This window comes from Silurus meridionalis, chromosome 17, assembly GCF_014805685.1.
Source record: "Silurus meridionalis isolate SWU-2019-XX chromosome 17, ASM1480568v1, whole genome shotgun sequence".
NCBI classification, from domain to species: Eukaryota; Metazoa; Chordata; class Actinopteri; order Siluriformes; family Siluridae; genus Silurus; species Silurus meridionalis.
In genome coordinates this window covers 1278175-1301157 of record NC_060900.1, presented here as the reverse complement: position 1 = coordinate 1301157, position 22983 = coordinate 1278175, and the positions used below count along the sequence as shown (strand labels likewise).

Sequence of the window (22983 nt, the reverse complement as noted above, 5' to 3'; positions counted from 1 at the left end):
ACTACTGTGTGTGTGTGTGTGTGTGTGTGTGTGTGTGTGTGTGTGTGTGTGTGAGATCTTTGTCTCACACACACACACACACACACACACACATACACACACACACACACAGAGTAAAAAGACAATTTGCTATGTGTTATTTCTAAAGATTATTAAAAGAAATCTGCATAATCCAGTCACATTTCTGGGCTTTACATGTACACGCCCTTAACGTGTCTCATTACTGACTGCTAATAGGATTTCTAGAACTATATACTAAAAAGCACATTTGCATGTTTCCCATGTTACACTGCTGCATATAAACAGTACAATAGTGCATTAAATCTCATTATTAAACACTAGTACTTATGTGTCAATGCTAATTATACTTAATGATGGTTGTACACTCGGATTCTTGGCCCCTACGGTGTGAGATTTGGATGTGGCGGTTAATCAGTCTACTGTATTTTATTGTGTTTTGTTGATTTCTGTTTTTTTTTCCAGCTGGTATCTTCTCAGATCTGCTGTATTTCCTCGTATCTGTTAATTAAATGATGTTACGTGATAAGACTAGGAAGATAAAGTTAATTTCTTCCCTGACACTCATTTGCTGTCCTGCATGACTGTATTTGATACAATTATAATGTTGTCATGTTAGAGAAGCGGCACAGCAAGAAATTTTATATGCAGTTTTCCTCTTTGGCCAGATTTTAGACGATGTCCCAAAACATGGTCGGTGTTTAAGCTTTGTACTGAATCTAGAAGTGTGAAGTAGTAATGTGGAAAACAAAATTCCACCCAAACTTACAGAAATGCATGTCCATATGACAATCTGTCTAAAAAATTGGAGCTTGTAATTTTTTTTAACCTTTTTTCGATAGACCTTTAATAATCGCATTTTCTAATTTCAGTTTAGAATAAAAACATATAAAAAAATGACATATTTTTATAAAGTCCAGCATTACTTTACAGTAAAATTCTTTTAAATGAATGAGCTCCAGCTCCATTTAGTCTATTAACCCTTGAGCCCCAATTGCTATGTGCAGAATTTTCATTAAAATTGCAGTTCACCTCCATTACCACAGAGGGCACCAAACTGACAAACAACCCCTTTAAATCAATTAAAATAAATCAAATGCATTCAGAATGAAACTATATTATCCTTTATATCACATTGAACTGACACACAACACTATTATTCCATCTTCAATTGTCAAACCGGAAGGTGGAGTATTTATGGGCGGGGCCTAGTTGATTTTTGGATGGAATTACAGATTAAAGTAAGAAAACCATCATGTATAAAAATGTGTCGTACTATTGCTTATATGTTCAGCATTTGGATATAATTTTGGGTGGGACAGACTTCATTAACTGGCTAATCATTTAGCTACGGTGCTAATGAAACAAAAAGTAATACACCAAACATGTTTTGGCTGACAGATTTGGGACAAATGTTACGTTGTGTACTAGACGGTAATCAACGTTATAATGAAGGTTATAAAGGAGGCTTTATTTATGTTTCCTGTATGTATTTAGTTTATTATTTGCTGTAAAGAACATTCTGTCTGCTGCTATTCATTTCCTCTGTGCTGGAATCCTCTCTGCATGCTAAAAGCTGCAGCTCTGAAAATGTAGAATCATGAACCAGGCTTAAGTTACGTTCACATACACAGCAAATTCATCACCAGAAGACTTCTGTTTGCAGTGAATACGAACGATCTTCAGCTGCTTTGTGGCTGCGAGTCGCTGTACCAGTGTGAACGTAGCTTTAGCTGTAAAGTCTATCGCTGATGTATAAACCTGTGTACCTGTGTATGTAAATACGCCACATTGACGTAACCGATAGCCTTAAAAATGCTATTTAATCTCAAACCATTCCCAAAGCTAAAAACTTGTACAGATTTTGAAAGTCTGTTCTGCTGTTAGATTTATATCATAGCACTCCTTCATTCATTACCATGCATACGTGATAAAAATATAATCTACAGTATAAACAAGAAGGAATGTTCTTAAACTTTCCAAGCACCAAATAACCGTTTTATTGTGAACAGCCCAAAGAGCCTCAGTTCAGTTCTATCTCTTTTCTGTCTTCCTTTTTACTTTCATTTCTTTCACATTTCTTAGTGAGTACAGATCACAGAAATCATGTTCACGTGAAATGGCGCTAACCTGACAGGATTTCTGAGCTCTTTTTATCAGTGTTCAGAACTTATTTATAAATATTCATATGCTTTCCTGGGATTGTTAGCAAACAGGCTAACCTGACAGGATTTCCGAGGCGAATTCGGTCCTATTCAGAAACACTCATCTTCATGACTGACAGAAATCCTGTCACGTAAGGTCATTTTACACAGCTAGCTTTAGCAGGGAAGATAAATACACAATTTTCTTTTTTAATTCTTTCTGAAATGGTGGTTTATATCAGTCTAAATTAAACACTGCCCTTTTCTGTAGCTGATATTATTGAGCTGGTGTTAGCAGGGAAAATTTTTATTGTATTATCATCCCAGAAATATCGAATTAGGTTGTGTTAGCTACCTGGTGTTAGCAGCGTGGAAAATCAATAACTGTGGCCAAATTTTTCTTTAAAAAATCATTGACAAGCTAGCATGAGCAGTTAGGCTTAGTGACGTAAATCTGACCGTGATCCAATTTCATAAACAGTCCACACTGTCTAAATATCATGAGTTTTCCTCACATAACCTGAACAAAATGTATATTCATTGCTAATGCTAGCTAGCTGGAACATTGCTAACATTTCTGAGAGGATTTTTCTCTCATATTCAGCTTAAACTCTTCAATGCTAACACCTGCCAGCTAACTAGCATGAACTTTCCTGACAAGGTTTTCAACAGTGCATCTTTTTCTGCTATTTATAAATGTTTGAGATATATTTATGCGTTTATATAATGATTTTTTTTTTTAAATCATGTCCCTCAGCCGGGGGTCTGCACACCTTTAATTCCCCCTGAAATCTGTTTTACTTGTTTCTGTTTATTGCTTTTTTTTCTCTTTGGCTCTGTTTCTGGTGTCTTTGTTATTAGGTTTATGAAGAACAGTGTTTTGTGATTAATAAATGTTTTGAAGCAGCAAACTGTCAAATTGAATCTTTCGATAATATGCTTGAAAATATTTATCAATTGTCTCTGATTTCTTTGGAGATAATTAAGTTTGATTATATTTATCGCTAATTTTATCTAGCTTTCATATGTATATATATATATATATATATATATATATATATATATATATATATATATATATATATATATAAAGTAATCTGACTGAAAGATAGGATTTTTCTAAGGGGATTTTTATATCAAATTCAGAAACTGCTATGATGTCTAGTAGCTAGCATGATTTAGCAGAATTTAGCATGATTTAGACCAGCAGCATTTCTGAGAACACAAATGTTCGATATTTACTGTTGACATAAGGCTAATATGCGCTAACCTGACAGGATTTTTGAGAGGGTTTTAAAGTCCAGTTGATATAAAAGGTTCATTATCTTTTACTCCTAATGCTAGCTAGTGTATACCAGGTAATCTAACAGGATTTCTGAGTGAAATTCATAAGAATAAATATGAAATTATAGCATTAAAAACCCTCCACACATGGAAGTTGGGAGCACAAACAGTACAACAGGAATTATTATGGTTCTTGGTACTTCATGTTTATTGTGATGTTTAGAAAAAATATGACTATAAATATCATAAAAGGTTAGCGTTTACCTCCATCTCTGATTTAGAGAGAAATGGAGGTCCTGTTTTAAAGATTTAGTTTGCTATGTGTACCTGCATGGTAGTTGGTAATGATATTAAAACGGTATTAGATGCAGATGTTAATGGAGTAATGGACTTTTTAAACCCGATTGTTCAGTATTCAGTACATTTAGTCAGCAACAAACACACACTGTTCTGTCCTGTGGCCTGAACATGACACCAGTGTGTAACAGGAGGAAGATCAGATTACAGAAAACACATTCTGTATGAACAAACGACAGCCTGTAGAAAGCATCAGGCTCAGTAATAAAATCCTAATATTACTGCTTTCATTATGAAATGTAGTTGTTCTGGATTAGATGTTTGTCTGAGAAACATCCATGTATTTTTTTATTCAGGACTACAATAAAATCTGAATCAGCATGTATCTGTCAATAGCACACATCAGCTTTATATATCGTGAAGTGTTTTAGGCGTTTTAATTGTTTCATCCTAATGAAAATCACATCATATTCAACTTCCAGCATTAAATGCAACTTAAAATATGCAATTCCCAATTCCTAAATAGAAGAGATAAAACCAGAATTATGGGACCTGCTGTAATGTGAAAATAATAACTTCAGCATTAATAACTCTCCATCACACCAGTCTGTGGCTCCATTATTTCTTACAACCACAGAACACTGAGGGATCATATGGTTAATAATTCATAAGGATGCAACCTAAAAATAACAGACAAGATTTCAACACACTATAACTAATACACATTATTACACAGGGTGAGAATAATGTTTGAAAGAAGTTGGAGGAGATCTATACACGTCATCTGTTGAAAGCTTTCTTTCAGACCTTGTGTGAACTGTGTAGCTTTAACTGGAGTAAGTAGAAGAACAGTTAAAGATCACGCTTCATCTCAGGTTTCCTCATCAGCAGTTACCAACCTAATGACCAGCAGGTCAGTGTAGATTTTTTTAATTTTATTTTAAATTAATACTAATGACATTTTTAGGAGGTAAAACAAACAAAGGATTTTTTTTAATTACTTTTTTATTATTATTATTTTCAGAAAAAAGACAGATGATCCGCTGTGGCGACCCCTAGTGGTAGAAGCCGGAAGTAGTCTATTATTTTCACAAAAATAATGTCAGAATCAACAATTTGATACTCAGAAGTGACAATTTTTTTGATTAATTTCTTTCTCAGGACCTTGTACATTGACTTGTGGAGTGAGATTACATCTATAACAATTAAATTTTTCACGCTTCAGGTTTCCTGATCAGCAGTTACCAGCGTAATGAACAGCAGGTCAGTGTAGACCTTTTTATAGTTTATTTTTATTTTAAATGACTACTAATCTGCCATTTTTAGGAGGTAAAACAATTTTATTTTTGCTTATCAGGTTAGTTTTTATAATAGAAAGAAATATTGTTGAGAGAAAATCTAGTTGAACGAATAAACACTGCCATCCTGTGGAGAAAAGCAACATGTGCATGCACAGGTTTTATTGTTTTACTAACTGTATAATCAATGCTGAAGTGCTTACAGTATTAAAAGAAAAAAAAAAAAGATTTACAAGAAAAGCCATTCAATTATTAAAGGATTTTTTAAATTACATAAAAAAAAAATAAATTCTGAAAAAGACAAATGATCCGCTGTGGCGCCCCCTAGTGGGAGAAGCCAAAAGAAGTCTTAATTTAAGAAAAATAATTTTTGATGTCATAATCAACAACAATTAACATTATGGTAAACAATTTAGTACTCAGAAGTGGCATTTAATTTATTTTCCAACATTCCTTCTCAGGACATTGTACATTGTGAAGTGAGATTACAAGTCCCTGTTTCTTTGTTTTATATTCTGCATTGTGTTTGAGTCACACCAAATCAAGTCACACTGCACAGTTAAGCTGATAAGATATTTTTCTTTAAGTAAAATAAAACCATTATTTATTATAGTTATTAAACTTGTGAAACGTTTTACGATGGATAAAAGTATGAAGAAAATATCAGAGGAAACAGCAGATTTTCTGTATTAAGTACATGGTGAGGTGTAGTCAGTTAGAGCAGAATCTCCTAAAGTCAAAGATAAAAACAGAAATCTGAGTTAATTTCATGCATTCTAATGTTTTTTGGTGGAAAAAAAATAACTAGCCATTAATTGTCAATAAATATGAACAGAATAATGCGCACCAGTCTCGTAATAGTCGTAAACCATCACTACAGCAGGTTTCCGGTTCTCCACTGCGAAGGCCTGCACAGTGGTCAGGCTGTAGACCATCTCATCTCCGTTTGTCAGCTGAAACACAGATTTTATAAGCACCAATATACAGTACATCTTATTTTGTGTTGTATAACATGGTGTGTGTGTGTGTGTGTGTGTGTGTGTGTGTGTGTGTGTGTGTGTGTGTGTGTGTGTGCTCTTACTCCATTCAGATAGATAATGACTTCACCATCAGTTTGATCCACACGCTTCACAGATCCATTGGTCGACTGTGAGAACAAAACCGAACACATGAATGTGAACTGATCCAGTATGAAGTAAAATTGTTATGATCAGCGTTCCTGCTTTACACATCAGTTAAAGGTTCACGTTACGTTCGAGTTGCTTTTCACAAGACGCACAGACGTCTCATCCACGCTGAATCCAGAAAGAAGATTCACTTTGATGACCACCATGTTGGTCTCCACACGCTGACCCTTATACCTGAAATTTAAAAAGAAATCGTTAAAAAAATGAATCATCTGATCTGCTGAAACGTAAAATGATTTCATATGCAATTTATTGTGCTGCCTAATTATAAAGACTCCATAAAGGTCCATTTAAGTCCTAATTTCTTTTCCTACATACAAACTTTTTGGCATTTTACTATATTCTCATGTTCGTTTAATAAGAAATTCACAACAGTATGAAGGTTAAGGGATTGGACTTCGGCTTAGAAGGTCGTGAGTTTAAATCCCAGCAACTCTTGGTTCTTGATTGTCACTGTATAGATTATGGAGATGCAGTAGAAGAGGGAAATTTAACTCAGTGCTTAAGATGTTGGACTTCTGATCAGAAGGTCATAAGTTCAAATCCCACCACCACTAAGCTGCCACTGCTGAGGCCTTGAGTGAGACCCTGAACCCTCAACTGCTCAGTTGTATGAATGAGATAATTGAATAAAGGCGTCTGCTGTAAAACTCACATGACAGTTATGGTTAGTTCCAGAGAGGGATTTGGGACATTGCAGTTTCCAGATGCTGAGGCTGAGACAGTAAATGAAGAGGCGTCAGGAGGAGGAGGGATGTTGTAGCTCAAAGTAAACTAATGGATAAAGGAAGAAAAAAAAACACCATAAGCAAAACTTATCCTCTAAAACCTGATCCTCAGAGGAGCTGAATGATTAATAGAAGATACTGCGATGAATGAGGAACGTGTGAAACGGTGATGTACAGACCTGCACGTACACACATCCTTTCCCTTCTGCTCTGATGTTATAATCTCCAGGAAGCTCCTGCAGCTGACTCTCCTGATACAGCAGCCTGTTACTCTGATTGATGGTAAACGTGGTAATCTGTCCTGATGGTGATGTTACAGTAACAGTAAGAGTTCCTGATGGACTGAAGGTGGCCAGACTGTACTTGGCCAGAGCCTGGAGAGCCACCACAGTGTCCTAGATGATGGGAAAAGATGGAAAGGTTTAGAATTTATGATATTTACAGTCATATTGTACTTTTAAATGAAAAATAGAATAAAGTGTTAGACTTGTATATCATTTTTATTTTGGGAATCGAAAACTGCTCCAGTTATTGCTTCTAAAATCATAATCATGAAGTGTACGTAGACTCTCACACGTGGTTTCTCCATTTTGTCTTAAATAATGATGTCATGTATCGTGTAGTTCATCTGAGGTTGTATTTACCTCATTCTAAGACCTGCTAAGAATCAATGAATTTATTATTGTACAAATATGTAAAGCGATAAAACTTTCTTTGTTACACACACAGGACACGTCAAAGAGGAAAATGTTGAGACCGAGTGATAAAACTGCAGTCGAAACTTTGACACATTTGCTTCTGGGAAATTCACCGAACACAGTAAACTAATATAAATGTGTAAATATTTCTTTAATTCAACTTTCAACTTGTTACATTCTAAATATTTATTATATAAACCATAACACAGCTGTTCATTATAATTAGTGATAATTTTTATAATAAATAAATGAAAAACGTGCTGAAGATTTATACCTGTGTAGACGCGAAGCCCCCGAAGGCGTTCTGCTGCTGGGAAAGCCAGTATACGATGCTGGAGCTGTAACCCAGATCAAACCCAGACAATAATGGTCCAGACATCAGAGCCAGAAGCACATACGAGGTCATCTCCACCTCCAAAGAGTCCACCACAGACCCACCATCCTCTCTGCTCCAGTGCCTTCCACCTCCTGAGGGAGATTTTAGAGAAGCCATTCTCTATGAAGTTTCTCCAGTGAATAGATTTGAATGCGTTTGGTATCTCAGTGTACATTTTCATACAGGTATCTCATGTCAGTTGCTGAAGAATAAAGTGCTTTTTTCTGCTTGGTGTCGATGATTAAATAGATTTTGGAACGTCAAACCTGAGATTATGGCCTTTGCATCCAGACCCGAGATCAGTGTGTTCCTCATCGCTGAATCTCCAGCGAGGGTGAAGGTGTAGAAGAGAAGAGCATTGGTGTAGGTGGAGTTCACCTGAGTGTACGCGTTCCTCAGGCAATCGAGACCTTTGCTCACCACAGGATCCTGCAATAGCAATAAATGTTTTGTACTGTAAATTCAATTCAATATAATCTGAGATAAACATTTTACTCACCGTACTCGTGTAGCCGAGATCCAGCATTGCAGCAGTGATGTACGCTGAGAGGGTCACTTCATCATTCACTCCTCCCTGAGAGAGAGAGAGAGAGAGAGAGAGAGAGAGACTTCATTCTTCACAACAAAAATCAAACAGTTTATACCACAGTGTAATCTTCTTTATATTAATGATAATAATCTTTCAGCCCAATCACAGAAACTTCAGTTTACATGAATCATTCTAAAGTTCTTCTCTGTTGAAGTTTTCTGTAAGGAGAAGTTTATGGAAGGATGTAATTATGGAAGGAGTCTCCAGTGTCAGTGATTTGTGACGGTGACTTAAAGCAGTACGTTTTGGGTTTTCGTCAGAACAGACCTCATTTGATCATATTGCATGCTGTTAAGTATTTTCCTCTAACACTACATGGTACTGGATTTGGACTGGTCTCCTGACCTTCATATCGGTGTGTATAAGTTGTCCTACTGAGGCGAAGCATCCGTTTTCCTGCTGCTGTTGACCGAGCCAGGCCTTCGCCTGATCCACAAGCTCCTGATCCACAAAAATGTATCTCTTCGCATTTCCGAAAGACTTCATCACGAACGCTGTCAGCCTGAGAAGATAAACATGATCGTGTGTGTAGTCCGAAATCAAAACCACGATCTTAAACTGGACTTCAATTTCTACTTTTCTTCTTTAAACATGCTTTTACTCACCAGGTGTTGCCTGATGCATCGCTCATCCCAAAAGCACTGTAAGACCCATCATTGTGCTTGTAGGTCAGTTCTCTCTGGTATCCTGTGCAGGAGATGTGAGAAATTATTTTCTATAAATCTCATTATCGCAAATTCCAATCCATTATCTAATCCTTAGGATTTTGGCCACACAAAGAAATCAAAGATCTGAGGTCATTTTTAACCAAACTATAGTTGAAACAAAACTTTGCTGGAAGATGAACAACCAAAAAACATTTTCTGACATGATCCTATACACAGCAGATATAAAAACCAAGATATAAAAATACAAATCTGGTCTTCAAGAATAAACATCAAAGAGGAAAAAAGAAACCTAATTCTAAAAAGTATTAACAAAAAAAGCTCAGGTACAGAAGGTACACTTAAGTAGAAATGGAATAGAGGTGATATGAAGGTCTCACTTGAAACATTGAGTTCTCACCGCTCACGAGGAAGGTCTCAGCTGTGCTCCTGATTGCAGGTGTGAGCTGGTTGGTGCTCTCCAGGTACTCCAGGATGAAGATGTCGGGGGCGAAAAGCAGCATGTTCTGCTCTCCACAACCGTACGGCATCGCCAGGAGACTCGCCAGGTTCTGTAGAGCTCGACCCATCAGATCTCCTGCAAAGAAAACAACATATACATCATACAGTGGAAAATCACAAAGGGTTTTTTTTCTGAATGCAACTGGATATTTGGGTGTGAAATAAAATGTCTGGACTCACTTTGATGTGAAAGTTACAACAGTTAATAAAGATGTGACAAAGAACTTTTTCAGAGGTTGGGTTTAAGGATCCTGGCTGTCAGTTTTACACAATTCAGAATAATTATTTCTCGTGAATAGCTGCTCTCGCTGTGCGCCACTGCCGCCCCCTAGTGGCTACGAGCATTGTAGCAAGGCTTTTTTTATTAGATGCAAAACCAAAATTATACACTTTAAGGGAGAAAACTATTATATCCACAAGAAAGAAACTTTAGCTTGTAAGACCAAAAGCAAGTATTGCCTGTGGGACACACCAGAGTAGGAGAATAACCAACCTCCATATCTTACTGTGTGTGTAGGATCAGATGACTCCCACATACATTCAAGCTCATTCTCTGGAATCAAAATGACAATCTACAGTTCTAAAACCAGTTTCCAGTGCAAGAGTCTAATCTATCACCAACCTTCTGCTCCTGACCATTCTTGCTCCCAAAATCATCTACACTGATGAAATATACGCAGTTCAAAACCTCACCCAGAACAGAGACTGAAGCCACGGCTGAACCAGACACGAACACATCAGGCAGGTTCAGCGAGACCTTCTTTTCAACAGCATTTCCATCTACAACAACGAGAAACGAGTGTGTTATAAACATGTGGCAGTCACTTTACAAACCCAGTGTTAATCCTTAAACATGATTCTTAATCTGTCAGCTGCTTGTTCACATCCTGTAAAAAAAATATAATTCCTTTGAAACCCATATTGTTATTTTTGTGTATTTCTGAGCAATAAATCTGTACTGGACTGACTCTGTAAGTAATCAGTGAACGATTCCAAAACAATGACAATATGAATGAAGGTTAAATGATAGAAATAAAGTGGAGGAATAAAAAACTGACCTGTACAAAGTAGTTCATTGTAGCTTTTATATTGTTTTGCTCCTTCAGCCTGAAAATGGCAACAGAATAATAATCCAGTCATTTTCATAATGATCCACCATACGGCTGTATTCAGAGCAACAAATGATATCAGTATTGATGATGGAAATTTTGTGGCGGTTTTTGAGTTGAGTTTTTCAAAGGCATCCAGAAAAAACAAATCATGAATGGGGAATGCAAATAAAAAGTTTGCAACAACCAGAATAAATAGAAATATACACTTAAATAAGAGATTGAAAAGATTCCTGGCTGAATGAAATGTCGTTATTAGTAGAAGTGATGATAATGGAATCACCTTCACCAGCAGTGTTTTAATGATTGTGTCAATGCGTCCTTTCTCTGGTACAAAAACCGCAATTTTTCCACACAGAATCGAGGACTGAATGGCTTCAGCCGTCACATTGATGCTCACCTCTCCTACACACACACACACACACACACACACACACACACACACACACACACACACACACACACACACACACACACACACAGGTTAAAATGTCTATTCAAACATTTCTTTTTATGATTTTCTGTATTTAATTCTACGTACCGAGAACCAGTGGTGTGATGGTCCATGAGATGGTCCAGCTCTCATCAGCACACAGACACTGTTTGAAACTACATCCTGCACTGCACTCATGCACTGAGAACTGTTTTGAGTCGGTTAAACTCACCTTTACCTTTAACACAGAGTTTTTATTCTATCAGTAAATTTGAAAACTAAACCCATATTTTTTCTTGGTTGCTCTTAATGTTGTGTGTTTGCCAGATGACTTAATGAACTAATTTGCATATTTATGGAATGCTGTTTAATATAATTAAAATATGTTCAATGGAGAAGGAGGAGAAGAAGGTGTTCAGAAAATGTGAGAGAAGGATAAATAATATTGAGTATAGTGAACAGTTTGTCAGTAACTGCATGCTGGTGGAGTCACGTGATGTCGCAGCTCAAATAACCGGCAACGGTGATGTGAGCTCCAGAGCCAGATCAAGTGCAGGATCATCACTAACACGTACTGACAAAACTAACATGTCTCTGGATTTGTCACAAGGCTCTTTTTTGTTACTATTGGGTGTAAAAAGTCACCAAATGTGGGGCCAACATCAGAAATGAAACCCAATCTGTCAGTGATTAGACCGAACATCTCAGCTCACCATCATACAGCTTTGGAGGTAGTTGAAGACGGTGGTTTTGAGCGTGAAAACTTCTCCTCGGATGACGTAGCTTGGCATGGTGAGGCTCACAAAGAAAGGCTGGAAGGCTGTGAGCTCGGTTTTCGGGGCGACTCCAAACCCGATAGGTGAGGTACAAAAGGCGTCTGCCTGCCACGTTGTGATGGAGTCTGGGACCGTTTTAGTAACGCCCATCCCTCCAGTCTGACTGTAAAGAAAAAAAAACCCATGGGCTCAGTATCACAGCTCTATAAATATTAGATACAAAATACACACAATCACACACACACCTGACTAAAACGAGATCCCAGATCCACGTCTCTGGGAAAAATTTGCGTATCGTAACAACGGATTGTGAGGAACTCGAAGAATCTCCTCTGGCAAAAGCGAGCGGTGCGTTTACACCTGCAGCTTCTGCAGATAGAAAAACACTGTGATAGAACATACACATAATCATAACAAAGACTAAAGAAAACCACTCACCACTCAAATACATAACATTGTATAAACACTCAGAAGGTTTCTGAATTATGGCATTGGTCATGATTTTGATTCCAATATCCTGAAAGAAACAAACAGAAACACATAATTTACATTTATGCTATTTGGCAGATGCTTTTAATCCAAAACAACTTACAATGATCTCATACATACAACTGAGCAGCTGAGGGTTAAGGGTCTTGTTTAGTGGTAATTTGGTGGTGGTGGGATTTAAACTCATGATCTTCTGATTTAAAGTCTAACATGTTAACCAACAAGCTACTCCTTACTCCCTCTAGTGTTTATTATATGTAATGGCATTACGGCAATTTTGTTTTATAGATTTCATACATTAATAAATATGTGCCTACCGACCTGTACAGGTAAACAGGAACCACATTATTGTATTCTTCTCAAAATAAAAAGCAATAAACAATGTAATTTTGTCACATTTTTGTCCAAAAATATTTCCTTATTCGGTTCTCCTTCTCATTAAGGTACCGCAAAAGGGATAAAAACAGTCTGCGAAAAACTATACTGCTGAATCAGAAATCAATAAATCACTCAAAATTCATGCTGGAAGAGAAAACTAACTAATCATGGGGTTTTGTGAGGAACCAGAACACCATCACAACCAATCCATAACCCTGTTCTGAAAGTAAAAGTGTTTTTTACTGGTCACGTGAACAGTAAAATTATTTTTTTGCATATCCAACTGATGTTAGGAAGCTGGTCAGAGCACAGAGTCAACAATGACACAGCACCCCTGGAGCACAGGGGGTTAAGGGCCTTGTGAAAGGAGGTAGCTCAGTGGATTCTGGACTTTAGAAGGTCACAAGTTCAAATCCCAGCACCATGAGCATCCACCAATTGCCTGTGATTGATCAGTCATTAAACTGGCAGCATATTACAGCCTTCATTCATATAAACCTGTGACTTGCATCTGCGCTACTGTTATAAAAACTTTATCTACACTTTCTGACCAATCAGCATCATGTGGTATAACATGTCCTTTGATTATCGTTACATTAATTAACATAACAGACAGGATATGAAGTGTCACACCAAACTTTATTTCTGAGATAAGAATGATGTCTCACTTTAAAGGTGTTGTACACGTCAATTTTTCCGTAGTTAGGATAATAACCAAATCTTGGTGCTATAGCTATGTTCTCCATGATGGGGCGATTCCAAGAACACTGGTTTGAATCCTCATCATAAACGCTGTATGGATATCCGGATAACGACTGGACAGGCAGCATGTTAAACACCTGGAAAAATCAATGTTCCTCAGTTTTATTTTTAATTTAAGTAAAATGTCTAATGTTATTAATTACAGTGCATCTACTGATAACAGGTTATTGTGTGAATAAATAAACTTTGGGGTATTGGTTTGATTTGGACGTACAGATTCAGTGTTGAGCTCGGTCTCTGGTTGCAGCAGTAGCAGACTCTGATCAATGGCTCTCACTGAACACAGGGATCCTGGAGCTGCTCGCAGCATCAGTAACGCCTGACCACCAGGAAGCTCAGAAGATTGTAAGAAATTCAGAGACACCTGAAAGACCACAACAATGTGAGTAAGTAACGTCTGGTTGTGTAAAGTTTTTAGATGAAGAGGTCTGTTGGGAGTCAATTTTCTGTATCCTCACTTATGGGCGTGGAAAAAGAGGGCAAGAATATATGTGTGAATACAAACAGCAGAAATGAGGTTTAAGGAGCAGAATATTCCAGAGCTCCAGACTAAAGCCACTGTTTTGTTTCTACTGGCAACATCTAATATTTCTACATAAATATATTTCCATTTCAATTTAGTATTTTTTTATTCCTAAAAATGAAAAAAGGGCAGAAATTGGCATAGACGTATCAGGAATCATTTCTGACCTTGTTAGGCAAACACAGCTGGATGTGGAAGTCCATGCTGTCTGCCACGGCCTCACCCGTGGAAAGGATTGTGTACAGGACCACTTGAGCTACTGGTGAGAGCTCCAGCATGTTCTCCAGTGACAGAAACAGCGAACCCTTTTGCACTGCCACAAAACAAATACACGTTCAATGTTCATCTGGAAGTTTTATAGGAATCTCACAAGCTTATAACATACAGTAATATTTACAGATACAGTAATATTTATTTACCTCCTCCAGGCTTTATGGGAGCCAGAAGACTTCCATGCTGAACCAAATGCCCTTTGGACATCACCTACACAAGGTCGAATTAAGATGCATAAATTGTATTGCATGAATTAGGATTCTGTCTCTGTTTGAGTCATGATGATTAAAAGTTCGAGGATCTACATGAAAAACTACAAAACATGGAAAGACTTATTTTGTCTATTCAGCAAATCCATCCTGTTACAAACACTCTTGATTATTATTATTATTATTATTTCAATTTCTAAAGTAATAGTGAAAACCAAATGTACCATGTAGAAGAAGGAGAAGGTGTTCTGGTGTTGTCGGTGTGCATTGTCATGTATCAGGTACTGAGCTTCAATAACAGCATGTTTATTGCAGCTGAAAGGCTTCAAGCTGCTCTTCAGCTGAATAAAACTCAGACTGTTGGAGTAAAAAGGCTGAAGAGAGAGGAACGCTGAGGGATACTGTGGTGTGAGCTGATTCTGCACATCTACAACTGGTCTGTTGGTCATCTCATACTGAGCCTGTGTAAAAGAGTAATCAGTGAAAAGCTGAAAAATAAAACACTCACATAATAATAATAATAATAATAATAATAATAATAATAATAATAATAATAATAATAATAATAATAATAATAATAATAATAATAATAATAATAATAATGGAATAGATTTTATTGGTGGTCACTTTCCCACTAATCTCAAACATGTGCATTACTTTAATAAACACTGTGTTTTATGGATAGTCTACAGCTTGGCATGAAAAAAAGATCAACAACAAAGACATAAGAGAAACAAACATTTCACCCACCTGTAAAGTAACTGAATCCAGACCCCATGGTTCAGTGTTGAGGAAAAATCTTATGATGCCTTTGTCATCTGTGATCAGCTTCTTGACTGAATTTTTATCTTTACCATATTGTACAGTCAGAAACACTACTTTATTTTGCATAGGATTGGAGTCTGGGCCGGTCACCTTGATCTGATGAAGAAGGACATGGATATCAGAGGACAATGACAGAAGCCAAAACAAGAACAACATGGCCTTGTCCTGGTGAAGCGATTGTATTTAATTATACAGCAATTTGCATAATTTTACATATTACAAACTTGTATAATGGATTTAATCACATAGTAACACAGTTTACTGGATGTTAGCTGGATAATTCGGATAATCTGCTAGTTTTATTTATACAATACAACAAGCAAATAAACCTGCTGAGAGTTTTAGGAACACAATATAATATTCATCCTAATGTTTCTTGGCTCGTTTATGTAATAACAGGCGTCGATTTGATCCCAGAGCCTGCAGTATTTATATTATACAATGAAGCCAATTAATAAAGAATTGAGTTAAATTGAAGGATCAATAAGGAGGTTACCGTTCCCTCGTACATCATTCCGAGTTTAAACGTTGAGGGCGAATCCTCAAACGACAGCGTGATGATATTAGATGTTATAGTTGAGCTGCCAGAACCAGACATGATCACACCTGTAGGATAAACACAACATTAAAATAATCTGAAGCACAAATTCTCAGGGATGAAATGAATCAGATGTTTTACGATTCATTTTCATATATTCAATATCATTTCACTTCCTAAGGTGTAAGAATTTTTATTGCGCAAACGTTTTTTTTTTTTTTACACGTGCAATGAAACGTGGCTAAAATCTGTCTATAATCTACAGTGTGTGAATTTATACAAAAAATAATACAGTCAATTGTTTCAGGACCCAACAAGTGTTAATTGTACTACTATTAATAATCACATTTATTATAAGTAGTATTGTTGTTATTAATATTATTATTATCAATTTTTATTTATTATTATAAAAACTTAAAATTGCAGAAAAATGCATCCATTTAAGAGGTTTGAGTCGCCGAATCTCTCACCAGTGCCATATTCCTCCACTGTACTCTGAACATTGAAGACATTTTCATAGCGTGAATCAGTTAATGCAAATTCATTTAGATTTAAAACCCATTGTGCACTTCCTGTCTTATCAGTCTGAAAAAAAAAACATCAAAAGTCACTGCATGAACAAACAAAGATATTCATTATTACTGAATCTCATTTTGTTATATGTATATTTATATATAATATATATTATCACCTTGAACTTCAGCATTAATGCAGCATCATAAACACAGCCTTATTAACACTCATACACACATCCATGTTAAGTAGAGAATTGAAGTGAGATTTACTAAAACAATGGGAATGTTCGCTCATGAAAATGTTCTGTTGGTTAACCTTCATGGTAAAGTTCTTGCAGACGTCTGACATGCTTGAGCTGTCTCGCGAGAACCACCAGTATCTGTAACTGTTATGGCAGACGGTGGCCTTCACCGTACCATTCACCGGCTTCCCGTATGTATATCTGAAAAGATTAAATAATCAGTCATTGTACAACCGTATAATGGGTAAATGTGACACATTAAAATAAAATAAAAACAATGCAAAAAAATCTGTTCTCCAAAATCAGTTTTCTGAGCAGTGAAAACTCACTTGGCGTTAACTTTCAGCGTAGCATAAGTGTCTAGGATGGTTATGACTGGAGGAAGTTGGACGGTCACTTCGAACGTGGGCAGCACTAAAACACAAAATAAACACCAGAAATTCAGCTGCCAATTCGATTTTGATTTGTGTTTCCTGCCTAAAAAGTCAAAATGTTTCTTAGGTGAAGTCAGAAAACACTTTTAAAGAAATAAAAGTTATTATAAAACCTTAAAAAATGCCTCTAAATGTTAAACATAGTGGTTTGTTGGGAAAACTGCTATTCTAACATTATAATCTGTTACAAAATTAAACAACAACAAAAACTATAATAAATATAAAACCGTTTGACTGTTTGGATTAATATATCTAACTGTAGGTACTGATAGTAAATTATAATACATACATTGTATTCAGGGCCATATTAAGGTAATAAAAACTCTTAATGAATAGTATTTGAATCAATATTTGTAGCTAAACTAAATACTCGACATATTTGTTATTGTAAGGCGGTGGTTCTCAAATTGGAGGATGTGGACACTAGATGTCGCTAGAGAGCCGAATAGAAATTCTAGGACCTAGAGTATAAATTAAAAATAAAATAAAATATATATCACCTGTATGTCAGGATTGTCAACCTATATAAACTATGATGAATTTAAAAAAATAAAAATATAAAAAAAATAATAAAATAATATAAACTTTACGCAGCACAATACGCTGAAACATCAGCAAAACTATGAAATGTAGAATAAAAAAGAATTCATATATTTAACATCTAAGAAATAAGACTACAAACAGAATTGATGTTTTACCATTGTACAAATTAGTTTGTTTTTGCTACAATCTAAAATGTTGAAGTAAAATAGTAATTTTGAGGATGTTTCATGTCTTTTTCTTTTGGGGCCCCTAAAGGATTCAACCTACACAAGGGGCGTCCTGCTGAAAAGGTTTGAGAACCACTGTTCTAAGGACATGAATAAAGATAAACTGCTCCTGACCGTAATCCCTGACTTCAATCGTTTTGTAGATCTTCTCATTTTTCTCGTTCCAGATTGTGATCGCATAAAATCCTTTTGTGGCCTCAGAGTTTATGGGGTATGACAGATCCACAAGGCCGCTGTTCATGGTGACGTTCAGCCACTGACCGATGCGGTTGGAGTTCGGGTCCTGAAATAAGAACAGAATGCATTTCTCCTGAATCACAGTATTATTCCAAGTAGGAGCCTGTAAATGCAGATGTTTCCTGTAGCAACCTACAGTACCTGCACTTCTATTATTGGAATCTGAAACGAAAAATATATACATAATCAGGTTAAACATACAATAAGTCAAAATTTTAGTGATTTATTGAATTCTGTGACTTTGAGGTTCAGCCAGTAGTTTGGACTAAAATAATTCTACTTTATTATAGAACTTTCTTATATTTAATTTTTCGATTTTATCAATATTTTAGGACAAAGTGTAATAAATCAATTAACAGTGAATGTTAGGTTTCATTTAAAATAGTTTTAAAACAGTTTTAAAATAATGCTGAAAAAGTCAGAAACTTAAAAAATGATTAATAATTATAAAACATTTTTGAGAAATGATAAAAGCTCTTGCACCATCTGATTGTAGATGCGGAAACTGGAATCCAGAGACACGATGCGGAAGTAAACTGCAGGGAATAGTATTTAATTACAAAAATTATTTTTTCTTAACACAATAATCTCATTTCAGCAGTATTACAGCATCCACATTGGCAGCAGTGCAGCTGAAATGCACAGGTTTATATTAATGCATTTATTTGACGTTACAGTATAAAACAAAGGTCTAAAACTGAAGTTAGAAATGTGTTAGTTGTGATCAGGGGTGTATGCTGGGTGGGAACTGAGGAAAATTCTAGGGCAGAAAAATAGCGAATGTTACTTGTTTGTCCCGGTTTATAAATTGGTTTGTCCGTCTGAATGAAAGTCAGTTGAGTCGAAGGCGTGATGAGGATCTTCGTTGTCTTGTTCAGGAACAGGTTCTGGCCTGTCACCTGAATTTCAATAGAAGCCACTGATTCGGTGATTACGACAGGAACCTGTTCAATAGAAAGTGAAAAAAATCACATTGCACGATTATTTATTCACATATATATGGATTATTAGTATTGTTAGCATAAGAACACAGGCTTGTAAAAATTTAATTGTCAATGTTTATAATGTATTTATTAATTTATCACCAAGAAATAGCAACTAAACAATCAAGTTTTCTGCTAATTTCAAGCCTGAAGTCTTTTAAATCCGTTAAACTGAGGGGCGAGCACCCCCTGCTGGTTGTGAGATGAATTACAACTGCTTTCACCCAGATTCTAACCTGAAATTTGACACAGGGGTAATAGTCCTGTTTTATATTCATTTTCTTTAGAAGTGTGACATTCTTTTCCTCCTGCAGCAAGTTCACTTGCAGTGATACTTCTTGTTGTGGTTTCACTGTGACACATAGCGTCTCTGTGGTGCCCCCTACAGCCTGAGAGGTCACAGCCAGGAAGTAAATGGTTCTGACAAAGAAAAGAAAAATGAGTTTGTATTAGTTTCTATTTGCTGCTGACTTCCTGTTGACCCTCAGCATCTTTACAATTTATAGCAATAAAACTGTAGCCAAAATTGTAAAAATATATATTTTATATATCATTATATTATGAATAACTTTTTTTGATTTTTCAAAAACACCAACATGTCCAAGACATCTTCATATTTATATATATGTTATTAATATTTATCTTATTTAACACTATAACACAATATAAGTGTGGCATCAAAAGGCTGCAGTTTTTAGCCAGAAAAAAAAAAGATTTTGTGCCATACATTTAAAATAAATGTAAACAAACTAAACAGCACATAAGTGATGAGGTCTGTAGTTTATTCCAGTAAATTATTCCTATATTAATAATATTTCTTTAAGGTTTTTAAGATGATACAGTGGTCATTAAAAATGCAAAAGACAGACTGCAATCAGTTTATGCAAATTAAATATGCATTATATAATATATTAAATATTCATATTGAAAATAATTAAAATAATTAGAAATTTAAATATTTATATTCCTTTCTTATTTCTTGAATTATAGAAAACTTTATTGGAAACATTTATATTTAATATCTATAATCTTGGATAATCCTTTGTATAGCTCTAAAAAGATGAATCTTATTTTCTCATAAATTTCATAAACAAACTTCAGCTGATTACGTTACATTATAAACACTTTCTTGTTTAATATTTTCTGACCAAATCCTATTTATTTCAAAATTCACAAAATGTCATTTGCACAATAAACCTCTCCGTATTAAACCTGCGAGGCTTCGAGAGACAATTAAAGAAATACATGAAGATCTTACGGAGCTTTCGTGATGGTCTTCTGTGCTTCTGTGAAGCTTCCAAAAATCAAAAAAACTCCAAGAAGAACTCCAGAAAAGCCCATCCTGGGACTGAATCAGACACAATAAGACCAAATATGATGATCTGAGATCTCGTGTGGTATTTATTGACCTCCATCCCACATTAAAATGTTTGTTTCATAATCACCACATTCTATTTTCCTTTCTTCTGGCCTTGTTCTGTGCAGTCTAACGCTTATCAGTCTGATGTTTGGTCACACGCATTTTTATCATTTTTGTTCCTTTAAATAAAACATAATCTGACAAAAAGAATTGATGCCCTTGCAATAGGAATGTATGTTAAAAATAAACAGAATATTAATAATTTATATATATATATATATATATGATTTCATGACCAGTTTCATAACAGTGGGCTGAAGAGTTTAACAGCTGACCTTCATTGTAAAACATTTATAAGATTTTTGACTCAAAAACATCATGACATCATCTCATCTCCATATCCATCATGGAAGCATCCAGTGGCCAATTATACAGTGGAGATTTGGACACTTGCTGTGAGCTCTGGCTGGAGAACCCAAGCAGTTCGTGCTGCAGATGTTTGACCTGTGAGTTTGGATTGATCACCGCTTGTGTGAACGACACAGAAAATAATGTTAAATAAACAGAAAGATGAGATGAATAACAATTTATTAGAATCCATAAGAGCCATTAAGGGTTGAACATAAACACATTAAAGTAATGAATCTATGTGCTTGTATTGTGGACATGCTGGACATTGGTGCTCTTCTGATACCAAAAGTCAAGTCAAGTCAAGTTTATTTGTATAGCGCTTTTCACAACAGACATTGTCTCAAAGCAGCTTTACACAAATCAACAGTGATGGTGAATGGTGTGTATTTATCCCTGATGAGCAGCCGTGGTGACTGTGGCAATTAAAAACTCTCTTAGATGTTATGAGGAAGAAACCTTGAGAGGAACCAGACTCAAAATGGGAACCCATCCTCATTTGGGTGACATCAAGAGTTTGATCATAAATCTTTCAACAATACAGAACACTGGAGAGTGAGAACTAACATGAGCACTGGAGTATAAGATTATAAGTAAATGTTCTTTCAACAGTCTTTGGTATAAAAGTAGGAGCTACTGAGCTCAACATTTGTGATCATCACAGAATCATCAAAAGTGAAGGTCCATCACTGAAAAGAGAGACGTGTGATGGCTCCAGCTGCAGCCAGTGAAATGAGGTTCTTCATTTCTTTCAGAATCATTAAAAAAGCTACTATGGAGACCTTCATTGACTGGTTGTGGCTGGTCATTGGATTAATGAGATCTTAGTGAGGAGATACACGGATACAAGGACTTTCTTCCCCATCCAAACAACCCATTAGAAATATCTGAAGTGCTCCAAAACTACCATCACAATCTCTTTCATGGACTTTGTTGTGTCTCATGAGAGCTTTATTATGCACTAGACCATGATTACTGTGATTACAGAGTGATTATAAACCATCTTTCTTAAAACACAATGTGCAGAACACAACTATAAAACATCACAGATATCTGAACAGACTTCTGATTGAGGGTCATCATGTTCCTCTTCTGCTATTATGGCAAACAATCCTTAAACACAAACACAAGGGTAACAGAGAAAACGAGAAACTGCTATTTATTTTCTTGAACAAACACAAGTGCAGCTGTATATGTTTTTAATTCTGTATTATAGAAATGTTTGGACTGCTGTAATTCTCCACTGCATGCAGAAGAAAACTAAACCAGTCACCCTGATATTCATATTCTTCAGTTCTGCTCCTCAATAAATGACACATTTCCCAAAAATATAAACACCAATCATGTGTTTTTATTTGTTTTATAGATCGTTTGCATGACCTGAGCAGAACATTACACACAAATCAGTTTCATCAGGCAAAGGCTGCATCACAGAGCACATTCAGAAACCAATACCATTCAGATACCTGTTCAGATGTGGTGAGCAGTTTAATTGTTCTCACACCAGTCAAAATCTTAAAAAGAAATACAAAGGTTCATATGTTTGGTGTCTTAATTAACAATTGATGAGAAGAACAGCATTCACAAAACTGAATTAAATTCCCCATTAGCTGTTATTCTGCATAGATGTTAAACTAGATGTTGGATTGAGTTTGTGGAGATTTGTGGAGATTCAGCCACATGTCTGTTAATAAAGTCAGGGTACTGATGTAAGTGAGAAGGTGAGAAGGTCTGGTGTGCAGTCAGTGTTTACATTCATTTATGTTCAAGAAGGTTGAGATCTATAGCAGGAGATCTTCACCCCAAACCATGTAAAGCAGATCTTCATGGAGCAGGCTTTGCGCAAAGGTGGAAACGTCATGCTGGAACAGGTTTTGGGTCTCCAAGTTCAAGTGAGGGGGAAAATCTCAAGCTCCCAAATTCAAAGATTATAT

General features: G+C 35.9%; 1 protein-coding gene across 1 annotated transcript; it reads right to left on the bottom strand.

Moving 5' to 3' along the window:
- Positions 1–5465: 5465 nt before the first annotated feature.
- Positions 5466–19579, bottom strand: LOC124399734 (alpha-2-macroglobulin-like protein 1). Its single transcript, XM_046870882.1, has 34 exons — positions 19518–19579; positions 19086–19242; positions 18782–18834; positions 18440–18460; positions 18176–18344; positions 17187–17271; positions 16932–17058; positions 16571–16685; positions 16059–16168; positions 15488–15658; positions 14962–15198; positions 14675–14738; positions 14423–14568; positions 13947–14096; positions 13639–13809; positions 12542–12620; positions 12349–12472; positions 12041–12266; positions 11436–11565; positions 11178–11299; positions 10844–10892; positions 10479–10565; positions 9685–9861; positions 9225–9306; positions 8965–9121; positions 8530–8604; positions 8297–8459; positions 7929–8122; positions 7136–7351; positions 6884–7002; positions 6294–6402; positions 6123–6188; positions 5889–5994; positions 5466–5771 (listed from the first exon to the last, which is right to left on the bottom strand). The coding sequence occupies exons 1-34, from the start codon at positions 19557–19559 to the stop codon at positions 5731–5733; spliced, it is 4140 nt and encodes a 1379-aa protein (XP_046726838.1). The 5' UTR covers positions 19560–19579; the 3' UTR covers positions 5466–5730.
- Positions 19580–22983: the final 3404 nt, after the last annotated feature.